Source organism: Phyllobates terribilis, unplaced genomic scaffold (genome assembly GCF_046119375.1).
Source record: "Phyllobates terribilis strain yellow unplaced genomic scaffold, ASM4611937v1 Scaffold_5__5_contigs__length_657084704, whole genome shotgun sequence".
Lineage (NCBI taxonomy): Eukaryota > Metazoa > Chordata > Amphibia > Anura > Dendrobatidae > Phyllobates > Phyllobates terribilis.
In genome coordinates this window covers 86,707,073-86,720,841 of record NW_027362765.1, presented here as the reverse complement: position 1 = coordinate 86,720,841, position 13,769 = coordinate 86,707,073, and the positions used below count along the sequence as shown (strand labels likewise).

Genomic DNA, 13,769 nt, shown 5'->3' with positions numbered 1-13,769 from the left:
GTTAGAACTCTCCTGTTAGGTTTTTTTGAGTTTGCTGGTCACATGACCATTTTTGCCTATTTAATCCGGCTCCGCCCTCCTTGCCTTGCGGGACTTCATTGTATTTACTACTCTTGAGCTACCTTGGTGCTCTGTTGCCGTTCTCTGTTAGTTTTGCTAGGTCTTCTGACCTCTTTGCTTTTTGTTGTGTGTTTGTCTTTGACTGCTACTATTTCTGCTAGGAGGTGTCCAACTTATCCCAATCCCTAGTTCTTGTAGGGTTACCTCCCTCACATCTATAGGTCTTCGTACAGACTAGCCGAGGACTTTAGCGGGTCTGATCGCAGGATCAGGTTCCCCGTTACATCGTAGGGATCTAGTTTAGTTCTATTGTAGGGACAGATCTCCTGTCTTTCCTTAGTCTCTGTAGCAGATCATAACAGTATGCACTGCAGTCTGCCACAAACCCTGGCTGCCTGCCTAACTCCAGCTATCACCACTGAATATGTGCAGCTGGATTATTCCTCAGAAGGACTGTTAGCTCAGATGGATATATAGATATGCTGTGGAATACCTATACTAACTATAAACAAGCAAATCTCTCCCTGACACAGCAGCACCTCTCCCTACTCTGCCTGTTTCCGGGGTAGACTGTGACGAGCATTGCTTATATAGACCTGATGATACTATGCGGCCAGCCAATCACTGTAATGCCCACAACCAGCATGGCTACGGCATTACAGTGCATGCCAAGCAATCCCTGCATGTTTACTGGCTTTCTAAAGAGCGCCAAACATGCAGGGGGAGGACCCGAGCTCCTGCCAGAGCAACCCGGAAAGACTTGCAGAGCGCCGAGCTTGACGAGCACCGTGATGCTCGGGCGAATACTGAGCAGTGGTGAGCACGTTCGCTCATCACTAGTCATCTCCCCTGGTAAGTGAGGTATGTTTCTACATCTTTAAAGGCTGTCATACATTATTTCATACATGAATGGTCCAGATTGGCTAAATCCAATTCAATGGTTTGTCTATTATGTCCTAGTGCCTTAGTTTTTCATACGGAAAGGACATCTGGTAATTGGATTGTGACTTTGTGACCAGTGTTATATGGAGTTTCTATTCACGGTTTACAGAATTCTAATAAACAGTTTGAATAGATGCTTACAATTACTGGACATTAGGACGAGGATGATACCCAGCAATAAGGAACCCATCTTGTGCTTTATTCTTCAATCTGCAAAAAAATCACAGAATTACATATTTACATAGAAGACCCCTCTCATTCATGTAGATCCAAAATAAATGAATAAGAACTTTCAATCAAGTCAAGGTAATTTCTGGAGCACCAAGAACTATCATTAAGTACTTCTGCCTATGCCACCAAGATTGGACTGAACAATTCTGTTGCCATCAGAACAGATGAAATGATGGGTCTTGTATCAAACCATAAAAAGTAAACTTATTTCCCTCTATTTGCAGTCTAAACTTTGTTGGACCTTATGGTCTCCATTGGTTAAAGCCATTATTTAAGTAGAAATAGAGTATAAACTGTAGTATCCCTCAGTCCTATGGTGGTCCACCATGTTTGGTACAGAGGTGACAGATCAGTTGTTTACAACCTTTGTATGCAGATAGTCTACAAGTAATGCAACCGACCCAACTACTCAATAGTAGCATCTAAAGGAGCGATACGTAGAGTTGGGCTACCAGATTCGCAGTACCCTGGTCTGTCGGCCACGTTAGTAGTCTGTGGCCGCTGGATGGGAAAGGTGTAAAACTTTCCCTACCTACCATCATCACCTGCTGCTCTTCTCATAGTTCCGGTGTGACATCATCTTTGCAAAGTGATACAGGTATGACGTCATGTCAGACCTACTAATCAGAAGCTGAGCTTTGGATGCTGGCAGGTTGGAAAAGGTTTGTAGTTTTCCGGAATCTCGGTCACAAACTATTAACTTGTCCGCTAGACCAGAGTCCCGAGAATTATTTTGCTCAATTCTAGTAAACTTTGCTTAATTCTAGTGATACTTCAGGTATCAGTCTCACCTAGACACTAAGGGGGCCCAAAGGCTTTTCTACCACATAAGAAGAAACCAGCAATATATGGTGGGATCACCTTATACCTTTGGGCATCACATTACATTATCATAATAGACACTAACCCCTAAGATTGAAAAGACCTCATAACCCAACCCAAGTCATTGGAAAAGACAAGTGTGCCCGAAATGATTAACAACTACCATGTGTGGAGACTACCACAGGAACAATGAAGACATTCCTTCAAGACCCAAGAAACCTTCTTTTTCTGGCCACTAAGAAAACTCTCATTAATCTGATTGTACTTATGAAGTGCTTCTTATTTTAACAATGGGTTCTATGCAGTAATTCTCTGTATTTGAAAGACACTTACTGTAGTCCAGCAGGAGAGACAAGTTCAGATTTAGTGTTCTCCAACTGATGAGTCTCAAAGTGGTCTTGTGTAGTGTTGAGCGAGTATGTTCTATTAACCCTTTCGCCGAGTATGCTTGGACAGAACATACTCGCTCAACCCTAGTCTTGTGCCATTGACATATGCAACAAAAATTAAATAGTTTCTTTTGCATCTTGCTATATATTGTGTATATGCTAGGGAACATTTACAGTAGGAGGGGATCTAGGGAGATGACATAATCCCTGGACAGGACACCATAAAATGCCTTGAATACTTCAGGAAACATTTTTTTTCTTAGAAGGAAATATTGCTCTTATCTTTTTCCTTCCTCTGGATCTAAATTCCAGAATAAGAGGCTGAACTATATATACTCAAAGTTTTTCTTGTTTATTACCACATTACCTTTGAAATGGAAAGCCTGATTTTACATATTGTTAATGATTACCTTGAGTTAAGCGGTTGCGCTAAATCTTATCTTATATTCTTCATTTGATCATTATTTTTACTCGGAAAAATTGCTCTAACGTCTAAAAGAGATGGTCAACCATACTGAAATTTGGACTGTACATACTTTGGTTCATGAAAAACATCCTTGCGCCGAGTGGTCTTGTAGACTTGTCACCCTGCCAGTCGTCTCCACTACAAGGTAGACTGGCCTCTCCGCTCGTTGGTAGTTTATGCATAGTATTTCACAGTCTAATCCAATTGGAGTAATATATAAAAAATAACTTTTATTAAATCTTTTAAAATCTATCCAATATCTAAAATCAATCAAAGACTTCCTGCTGATATATATTGCATTCATAGAAAGCCAGTGATTAATCAAAATACAAATTCAAAAGGGTATCTTTTTTATATATCAATCCCTTTTTGTTTTTGCCTCTGGCCATTGCTAAGATTGCCACCTTATTTTTTCATCATAGTAAATCCTAAGTCTGATTGTGGCGACAATGTTGTTAATGATACTATATCCTGTACTTATATCTTCAGTGCGGCTTTGTCACACTGCCGTTTTACACAAGTGCAGTGATTATATCTCCTGGTATGGGAGTATTTCACTTAAATAACCTGGCTGTTCAATCCATATAGTCCTATATTCTATCTGTACGAATGTTCAGGCCTACGCGTTTCATCATTCTTATATAAGACTGGTATGATCATCAGGGGCTCACAGTCTATTGTTACGGGTCCGGGTGGTGGAACCTCTGTGCTGTGATGCAAGATGGGACCAGAGGGGCATAACTAAGTGTCTACCCGGACCGACCCGGGCCACACGGTGGCTTAGTCGACTCCGTGAACCAAGGAGGGACCGGGAAGGTGAACCAGGTGCCACTCTGGGACAGACCTTGTGTGAGAGCAGGCGACTCCCACGAGACTGATGGCTGAAGCCGACAGGCACAGCAGATGAGCACGGCTGGTAGACAGGCAGGTGATGCCGGTAGGCAAGCAGGCGGGTACGGCAGGTAGACAAGCAGGCGGGTATGGCTGATAGAAAGGCAGGCGGAAACGGCTGATAGACAGGCAGGCGGGCTTGGCTGATAGACAGGCTGGCGGGCACTGGAACCTGAGGGCTCAGGAGAGTGTTAGCACACAAACAACAACCTTGCACAGGCACCTCCATTTTGGAGGAGGTGCTTTATATAGGAGCAGTCCTCCGGCCATTGGCCGGGGACTCTTTAGGACGGCGTGCGCGGCTCCTTTAAATGGGAGGAAGCGCACATGCGCGCGGCCTAAGTACTGTGCCCGGGGAACTGCGCGTGGTGTGCGCACCCCGGGCAGGTGCAGAAGGGGAGCCGGAGGACGCCGGACCGGGACCGCAGTGGTGAGGGGATCGGCGTCTCTGCCCGGCATGATGTTTCTTAATATAATAGCATGATAGTTTTGCAATGAACTTATCGGCAGGGTTGCCATGCGCCTCTGGCAGCTAAACCAGCGTACCTTTATAGGTGAGTTAGTACCACCTCTTGCACGCCTATTCCTTCTATCCTCCAATCAGCCGACTGGAATGTGTATATTGAGGATGCCTCATATTGTAATCATGTGATCATGTAGGGGCTCATCTCATCTATCCAATGAGTTCTTCTTCTCCATGCAGAGCCGTCTTAATAGCATTGCGATCTCATGATATTGGTGCGTTCTTTATATGCAGGCGCTGATATATTAAATTGTTCCTTCTGAACTAGCCTCTATGGGTTTGTTACAGAACAGGTTGTTGATTATTAATGTTTTACCGCAAATGATCATTTATTGTGTTTGCGGACAGATCTTCCTGTTTCATGCATCACCTCATCATGCTTATGTTTGGAGGGCGTTTTTTTTAATATAATAATTAATTTTTATGTTTAGTTATATGTGTGTCCATGTTAGTAGATATTGAGGTAGGTTTATTATAATATAAAGGCGAGGGGAGAGGTTATGGTGGAACTTACCCTGTTGTTATTAAAGTAATATAACTTTTATTCAAGAGGTCACCCAGTTACTTTAAAGCATGGTAGTTTTAACAGTAATTTTAGCACTATAGCACGCTAGTTTACATGACATAGCGAGACTTCGTGTAGGTTGTGTGGCGCCCCTGAGGGTTCGGTCGCCACAACGGGGGATACTGCAGCCTGTCAGCAGGTATAGTGTCTCCTCACCCAGGTAAGGAAGGTGCACTGGTCAGGACCCTGAATCTACATTCAACACTACACACTCCTGACCTATGGGAGGCAAGTATGCCCCATAGTGCTGCCTCAGCAGGATCACGAGTGGGGGAACCAAAAGTTAGGGGAACCATGTAGGGGTGAAGGGTAGAACACAGTTTTAATTTGCACACATAGTTTCATATATAATAGCCAGCCATCTTAAGCACAAGGTTCTTTGATTGTGTTCTTTGCAGCTGACAGTGGCCTTGTGTAGGAGCCTGCAGTGTGCTGAAGATGCACGGTCCTCGTGCTCTGACCTTGACACGAGGAGCGGGAAGGAGTTAACAGTGTCTCTATACCGGTCAGGTTCCCTTGCTTAAGAAGGTCGGGAGCTTTAGTGACAGCTCCACAAGCAAAAGGATCCCAGGGAGCACGGACGGAGCGGCATACGCCACCTGTACTCTCCATTCTGGCCCAGCCAGAGGGACTCCTGCTGCAAGAGGGGTACCGGCCCCCGACATCTGACTTTGCTACTTCACGTCTCTGTCAGAGAAGCCCGGTAGGCCACAGTGGATCCCGTCGGGTGACAGGCGGAACGGAATTGCCGCCTTACCCTATATCTGTGCATAGTCCATAGGGAGACTCAGCCTTCGCACGCACACACACAGGAGAGGTTCAAAGGGGACTGTTAGGAACACTCGGAGGGTCCTGATCGAAGTACCTGAATTCCTTGGGTGCGCTGAACCCTCATCCCTGGAGGCCACAGTGATCCGTGAGGAGCAGGGAGAAGCCTTGCCGCTGCTTAAAAGAACTGTGAGTAAAATACCTGGAAGACTATCCCTATGGCCTCTGGTTCCTTTATTTCTGTGCTGCACCACACCGCACCTGAGTGACCCAGGACTACTCCCCCCATCCTCCTGTTTCATCTGCCCTGAGGCCCAGCTCCGCCTGTGGGGAGTTATAACATAGCCTGCTGCCACTACATCCAGCCTCAGAGGACTGCTAGCAGCGCTGGTGGCGCATCACCAGACACCACAGGTGGCGTAGTCGATAATACCACTCAACCCTGAAAGCCCTTACATCCTTTTTAATGTGACGGCCCTGGGCACTGAACGGGTCCAGGCCACGGCTGCATCCCCTCAACATCTGACCCGGCTCCGAGTATCCCCCATCTTCCCAGGGCAGGGCTGCGAGCGTCACAGTTGTATCAGGATTAGTGATGAGCGAGCACTAAAATGCTCGGGTACTCGATGCTCGGGTCAAGCACATTGGAATACTCGGGTGCTCGACCCGAGCAACGAGCCCAATATAAGTCTATGGAAAACTCAAGCATTTTTCAGGCGGCTCCCCCCGGCGGTCTGCAGAGGGCCTAAAAATTGCCCAAGTCGTTGGCAACAGTGCTCAAATGACATGGAACAGCATGGGGAAGACCCCTGGAAGCATTTCTGACTCCCAGGTCACTTCTGTCAACAACGTTGTCAGAGGTTTTCCGCCACTTTTACGGACTCACAATAAAACATACCAAAACGAAACCAAAATGGATTTTCCTGGGAAATATGTTAAGGAATATCCTTTCCAGGGTAATTGTTAAGGGGACCAGGGGTAATTGTTAATCCTGGTGGACTGTGGCCGAACACCTTCCGGGTGAGAAGGTAAAACAACCAACTTAAATAACAATCCCCTCCGTGTTACAGCACACCGGAATGGGAATAGGGATTCACACTATCTCCGTTAACTGCACGAGAGATGTGCGATAAATAATGTATCTGTAGTCCTGTTGCAGCACAGGGACTACACAGTTGGTGCAAGGATGCATGTGTGACTCACGTAGGCGAATACGTGCTTCCAGCCGGCGTGCTACCGGACTAAGGAGTATCTCTCCACGTGGCTTACAGGTGGTACCGGGAATAGGGTGTCTGCAGACTGCTCGGGGTATAAGGCGACCCCTTTGTCGGAGCCAGACTGTCAGATGAAGCTACCTGCCTATTTCATCTAAGCCTGCCTATTTCCACTAAACCTGCCTGCCAGAAACTAAAGCACACGTGGAGCCCAAGAGACCAAGCGTCCACACAACACCATCACAGCTCAATGATCAGAGCGCGCCGCCATGTTTGTGGGAGGGCTTTTTAAAGATTAAGCCCTGCCCACCGTCGCACCATTGGTGACGTGACCCGCGACCAATCAGGCGGTGCCAGGTCACCGGATCAGCTGACTCCCAAACCACCAATCACGGTCCACCATGTCACGGGCATGCTCAGTACAGAGAATCCTGGACTTAGGCTTTAGCAGCCCTGTTTCCCTCCGCAACCTATCCTTCATGTTGCTAGGAACAAAGACCCGAGAGACAACCTGTACATCTCGTGGACGAGCTAGGCGTTCGGACCGATGACGATGCTGAGCATCAGCCCCGGCTGGACTGGAATGAGAAACCACAGAAGGTTCTGGACCCATTTTGAATCCAGCAAACGCCCGATGCCTAACAGTAATGACTTGTATATAAAGCAAAATAAATAACCAAAAACAAAAATGCTCCTCCACACCTTGGGCTATGTTCACACGTAGCGTTTTTGATGCATTTTTTCACTGTTGCATTGCTTTCAACCATGACAAATGCATTCACCAGGAAATGTCATTTTAACATTTTACAACCTTATCTGGCCATGTGGTGTGTGAGATATCATCAGACACATCGTGTTTCATTTATGAAGGAGGGACTCTGAAAGTCACAAAGCCTATTTTTATAGGGCCATCAGGCGGCCTTTACTATTCTTAAAGGACCGGCCCTTACTATTCTTAGAGAGCCATCAGCCAACTATGTTTTATTGTTCCCATTACTAAATAGTGGGTCTCCTATACTGTTATTGTGTATGCAAAAAGTGCCAGGGCTGCCCAAAATTTGGACGCACCCCAATACCACTTTGAAAATTTGGATGCACCCCAATACCCCTTTGAAGAGACTTAGAGGAGGGCATCCTGAAAACAATGTTCCCATTATTAGGAAGTAGGTCTCCCATTTTGTTTGCCTATGCAGTGAATGCAAGGGTTGCCAAAAATTTGGAGGCACTTCAATGCCCCTTGGAAGAGACATGGAGGTCAGAGGGCCTCCTCAAAACAATGTTCCCATTATTAGGAAGTGGGTCTCCCATAGTGTTGACCTTTGCAGTGAATGCAAAGGTTGCCAAAAATTTCGAGGCACTTCAATGCCCCTTGGAAAAGACATGGAGGTCAGAGGGCCTCCTCAAAACAATGTTACCATTATTAGTAAGTGGGTCTCCCATAGTGCTGGCCTATGCAGTGAATGCAAGGGTTGCCAAAAATTTGTAGGCACTTCAATGCCCCTTGGAAGAGACATGGAGGTCAGAGGGCCTCCTCAAAACAATGTTGCCATTATTAGGAAGTTGGTCTCCCATAGTGCTGACCTATGCAGTGAATACAAGGGTTGCCAAAAATTTCGAGGCACTCCAATGCTAAGTGCATGGCCTGACAAACATTTACCCCTGGGGGGTATACATGAACATACTGTATAAATTTTATTTTTAGGGGCATCATAAACACCCTTTAAAAAAATTATGTGGGTGTTGCATCACGGACCACGGACACCCTGGTGATATGGTGGTGGAGAATGAGGAGAAGGAGGAGGACAAGAGCAAATAGCCAAAATCAGGAAGCGTATACCCATGTCTGGGTGTGAAAAGGTGCATGGGAATACACCTCGCAAGAAAAGACACTGGATTTGAGTTTATGTTACGCTGCTATCATTCGGTGGTGTTGAGAAGTCTGGCCCAATCCAGCCCAAGTTCATTTTTATAACAGTCAGCCTGTCAGCATTTTCAGTTGACAGGCGGATGCGCTTATCAGTTATAATTCCACCAGCGGCACTAAAAACCTGCTCTGATAAAACGCTGGCGGCAGAGCAGGCCAGGACCTCCAAGGCATAGACAGCCAGTTCATTTCACGTATCCAGCTTGGATACTCAATAATTATAAGGCACAGAGGAATCACGGAGGACGTTGGTACGGCCGGCAAGGTATTCCCTCAGCATCTTCCCAAACTTTGCACTCTTTGTGAGAGTACCCCACGCCTCAGATGGGAATTTTTTTAATGGTTTCGCAACAAGGACCTTCTGGTACAGCTCCATTTTTGTAGACCTGTCCATCTCAGGAATAAAAGGCAGAAAGTTGTCCTTGTAGCGTGGGTCTAGAAGTGTCACCAACCAGTAATGAGTGTCACTCAAAATTTTGAGAATGCAAGGATCATGGGAAAGGCAGCGTAACATAAACTCAGCCATGCGTGCCAAACTACTAACAGGCAAGGCTTCCGTGTCCTCACCAAGAGGATAACTGACTGACCATGCTCTCCTCCTCCTCTCTGTCCTCTGGCCATCCACGCTGAACAAACGGTATGACAGTTGTGCAGGTAGTACCGTCTATAGTGCATGAAACTAGCTCCTGTCCTTCCTCCTCCTCCTCCTCTTCCTCATTGTCACCCAATCCATGTTGGGATGAGATGAGACTGGGCTGTGTGTAATCACCCTGTATGGTTCCTTGCTCCATCTCATCGTGCTCCGCATGCAATGCATCCTCTTTGATTGTGAGCAGAGAGCGTTTCAGAAGACAGAGAAGGGGGATGGTGACGCTAATTATGGCGACATCGCCGCTCACCATCTTGGTGGAGTCCTCAAAGTTTTGGAGGATGGTACATATGTCTGACATCCATGTCCACTCCTGAGGTCTTATGCTTGGAGTCTGAACTGAATACTGACGGCCTTGTTGATGCTGATACTCAACAACTGCCCTCTTCTGCTCACAAATCCTTCCCAACACACACCAGTCTGTGAGCCAGAAGCTGCAAACGCTGCTGAAACACGGCAAGGGCGGCGGAAGCTGTAGGTGACGTTCTAAAATGGGCACACAAGCGCCGTACTTCAACAAGCAGATCCGGCAGCTCCGGGTAGGATTTGAGAAAACGCTGAACCACGAGGTTAAGCACATGGGCCAGGCATGGTACGTGTGTGAACTCGCCTCGCCTCAGAGCCGCCACCAGGTTCCGGCCATTGTCACACAAGACCATGCCTGGCTGTAGGTTCAGCGGTGCTAGCCACAGATCTGCCTCCTCTTTCAGAGCTGCCCACAACTTTTCAGCATTGTGCGGCTTGTCACCTAAACATATTAGCTTCAGCACAGCCTGTTGCTGCTTGGCCGAGGCAGTGCTGCAGTGCTTCGAGCTTGTAACTGATGTGCTCATTTCGGAGATGGTGTTAGAACCTTGCTCTTAGGTTTTTTTTCCTTTGCTGGTCACATGACCTTGTTGGTCTATTTAATCCTGCTCTGCCCTTCTGGCTTTGCTGGACTTCATTGTATATCTACTTTCTAGCTAGCCTGTGCTCTGTATCTAACTCTGTTAGTTTGCTTGGTCTACGGACCTCTATGTTCTATATATGTTGTTTGTTCGTCTGTCTGCTACTATTTCTGTTAGGAGGTGTCCATTTTCCTCCCAGTCCTTAGTACTTGTAGGGATTCCTTCCCCACATCTATAGGTCTCCGTACAGACTAGCTTAGGACTTTAGCAGGTCTGATCGCAGGATCAGGTCCCCTGTTACATCGTAGGGATTCAGCTGAGTTCTATCGTAGGGACAGATCTCCTCTCTTTCCTTAGCTCTGGTAGCAGAACATAACAGTAAGTCCAGCCCGCAAATTCTCTAAGGAAAGATTTTTCTGTTCCATCATGGTGTCGGTTCAGGATTTGGCTCATCGCCTGCAGGGACTCTCTCTGGAGGTGGCCGAGCTCTGTCAGCACGTGAGTAGCTGTCCTGGAGCACATTTCTTGGAGCCTAAGGTATGTTTGCCGGATTTATTTTTTGGTGAACACCGAGAATTTTTTTCATTTAAAAATGCTTGCTTATTGTATTTTCGTTTGAGACCTAAGTCCTCTGGGGATGAATCCCAGCGCGTAGGGTTCATAATGTCACTTTTGCGCAAAGAGCCTCAGGAGTGGGCCTTTTCTTTGCAACCTAGTGATACATGCTTCAGATCAGTGGATAGTTTTTTTTCTGGTTTGGGACTATTATATGATGATCCTGACCGTGTCGCATCAGCTGAGACTGAGTTGAGACGTTTAAAACAGGGATCAGGTAATGTGGAAAAATATTGTACTCATTTCCGTCGCTGGTCTACTCAAACAGGGTGGAACGATTCTGCTCTGAAAAGTCTATTTCTTGCTGGGCTCAGTGAAAGGGTTAAAGACCTGCTAATTGCTTATCCTACACCTGAAGATTTGCAACAGGCTATGCAATTAGCTATACGGGTGGATAGAAGACTGCGTGCAAGGGTTAATGAGAGCAAATCCTCTGCTATGTCAGTTTCTGGTTATGAGAATGTGTGTACTAACAGTGGTGAACCGATGGAGATTGGATCGGTGGCACCTCGCTCTCAAGAAAAAGACCGTCGATTTTTTGAAGGCTTGTGTTTCTATTGCGGAAAATCTGGTCATTTGATTAAAGGCTGTGAGCTTCGTATGAAGAAAGAAAAAAAAATGGTCAGTCATGCCCGTATTGCCTGTTTAAATTCCAAGGGTGTATTTTTAGCTGCTTCCACGATTGCTCAGGAAAAATTTATGGAATTTCGGGTGTTTGTCGATTGTGGGTCTACTCTGAATGTAATTGATGGGGGATTCGTGGAAAGACTCAATTTAAAACCTGAACCTTTATCATCCCCCATTGCTGTGGTTTCTGTGGATGGTTCCCCTTTGAAGAATATTACTCTCAAGGTCTGTGAATTTCCTCTCACTATTAATGGTGTTCACCATGAGAAATTGGATTTGGTAGTGTTGAATAACTTGCCTTCTCCAGTAATATTGGGATTGCCCTGGTTAAAATTTCACAATCCTGTACTGGATTGGTCTACCAGTGAAATTAAATCCTGGAGCCATAAATGTTATGACAAGTGTTGTAACGGGCGTATTGCAACTTTGGATAGGGGAGAATTGCCTGTTCCTATTCAGGATTTTTGGAGAGTTTTTTCTGAGAAGGAATCGCAGGTTTTGCCTCCCCATAGAGACTATGATTGTTCTATTGAATTTGTCCCTGGAGCGACTCTTCCTAAAAGTCGTTTATTTAACCTTACTATTCCTGAGAGGAAGGCTTTGGAGGAATACATACAGACAAGTTTGGCCGCCGGTCACATTAGGCCCTCTAAGTCTCCTGTGGCGGTTGGATTTTTTTTGTAAAAAAAAAGGACGGCGGTTTACGTCCTTGTCTGGATTTTCGTGAGATTAACAAAATTACTGTACGCAATCCTTACCCACTGCCATTGATTCCTGATCTGTTTAACCAGTTAATGGGGGCCAAGTGGTTCTCTAAAATTGACCTTAAGGGGGCATACAATCTGTTGCGCATGAAGGAGGGTGACGAATGGAAGACTGCTTTTAACACTCCTGTGGGTCATTTTGAGAATCTGGTTATGCCTTTTGGTCTTACTAATGCTCCTGCATTTTTTCAGAATCTGATTAATGACATCCTTAGACCTTTGATCGGTAAAAATGTGGTTGTGTATTTGGATGACATTTTGATTTATTCGCCGGATCTGGAGTCTCATTGGCGGAGCGTGCGTGAGGTATTACAGTTATTAATGGACAATTCGCTTTTTGCTAAGCTGGAGAAATGTGAGTTCGCTGTACAGAGAATTAGGTTTTTGGGCTACATTATCTCCAGCAAAGGTTTTGAGATGGATCCGGTTAAGGTTCAGGCTGTGCAGGAATGGCCTAGGCCTATTGGTTTGAAATCGATACAGAGGTTTTTGGGTTTCGCCAATTACTATAGAAAATTCATAAAAATTTTTTCTAGTATTGTCAAACCTCTGACTGATCTCACCAGGAAAGGTGCTGATGCGGTTCAGTGGTCTTCTGAGGCCATTGAAGCTTTTGTGTATCTCAAGGAGAGGTTCACCTCTGCTCCCATCCTTATGCAGCCTGATGTTACTAGGCCGTTTTTGGTTGAGGTTGATGCTTCCTCTGTGGGGGTTGGCGCAGTATTGTCTCAGGATAACGGGGATGGATTACATCCCTGTGCCTTTTTTTCAAAAAAATTTTCGGAGACTGAACTGAATTACGATATTGGTAATCGGGAATTATTGGCTATTAAACTCGCATTTGAACACTGGCGCCACTTCTTGGAAGGTGCGGAATTTCCCGTTCAGGTTCTTACGGATCATAAAAATCTGATATATCTTGATGCTGCCAAGCGCCTGAATGCCCGTCAGGCTAGGTGGGCACTGTTTTTCTCGCGGTTTAATTTCTCCGTTACTTACATCCCTGGTACTAAGAATGTTAAGGCGGATGCCTTGTCTCGCAGTTTTTCTCCCATAGTCGGTGCTGAGAAAGAGGAGAACATTTTACAAGAAGGTGTTGTGATAGCTGCTTTGGACTCCGTTTTGGAAAATGAGATTCTTAAAGCACAGGAGAATGCCCCTTCTAACACTCCTCATGGGAGGTTGTTTGTGCCTGGGACCTTTAGGAGAGATTTGTTTGTTGAGTGTCACGAATCTCGGTTGGCAGGTCATCCCGGAATCTCTGAGACCAAGAGACTGGTGGGTCGCAGTTTTTGGTGGCCTGGATGGCAGAAGGAAGTCATTAAGTGGGTGCGTCAATGTACTATATGTGCTAGATCTAAGTCCTCACATACTCCTGTTGCGGGGTTGCTTTGTCCTTTGGAGGTTCCCAGTGCTCCTTGGACACATTTGG

The 13,769-nt window shown here is 45.9% G+C and overlaps 1 protein-coding gene across 5 annotated transcripts in view; it reads right to left on the bottom strand.

Moving 5' to 3' along the window:
• LOC141272144 (uncharacterized) overlaps nucleotides 1–13,769 on the bottom strand; it is a 327,412-nt gene that overhangs the window by 123,192 nt on the left and 190,451 nt on the right. For all 5 annotated transcript variants that reach the window (XR_012321979.1, XR_012321981.1, XR_012321980.1 and 2 more), the window contains exon 2: nucleotides 1,144–1,212. Coding sequence is in view for 1 of the 5 variants with exons in the window: in XM_073682510.1 (XP_073538611.1) it covers nucleotides 1,144–1,192 (49 nt within the window). In the remaining 4 variants the exon portion in view is untranslated. The remainder of the gene's footprint in view (nucleotides 1–1,143; nucleotides 1,213–13,769) is intronic.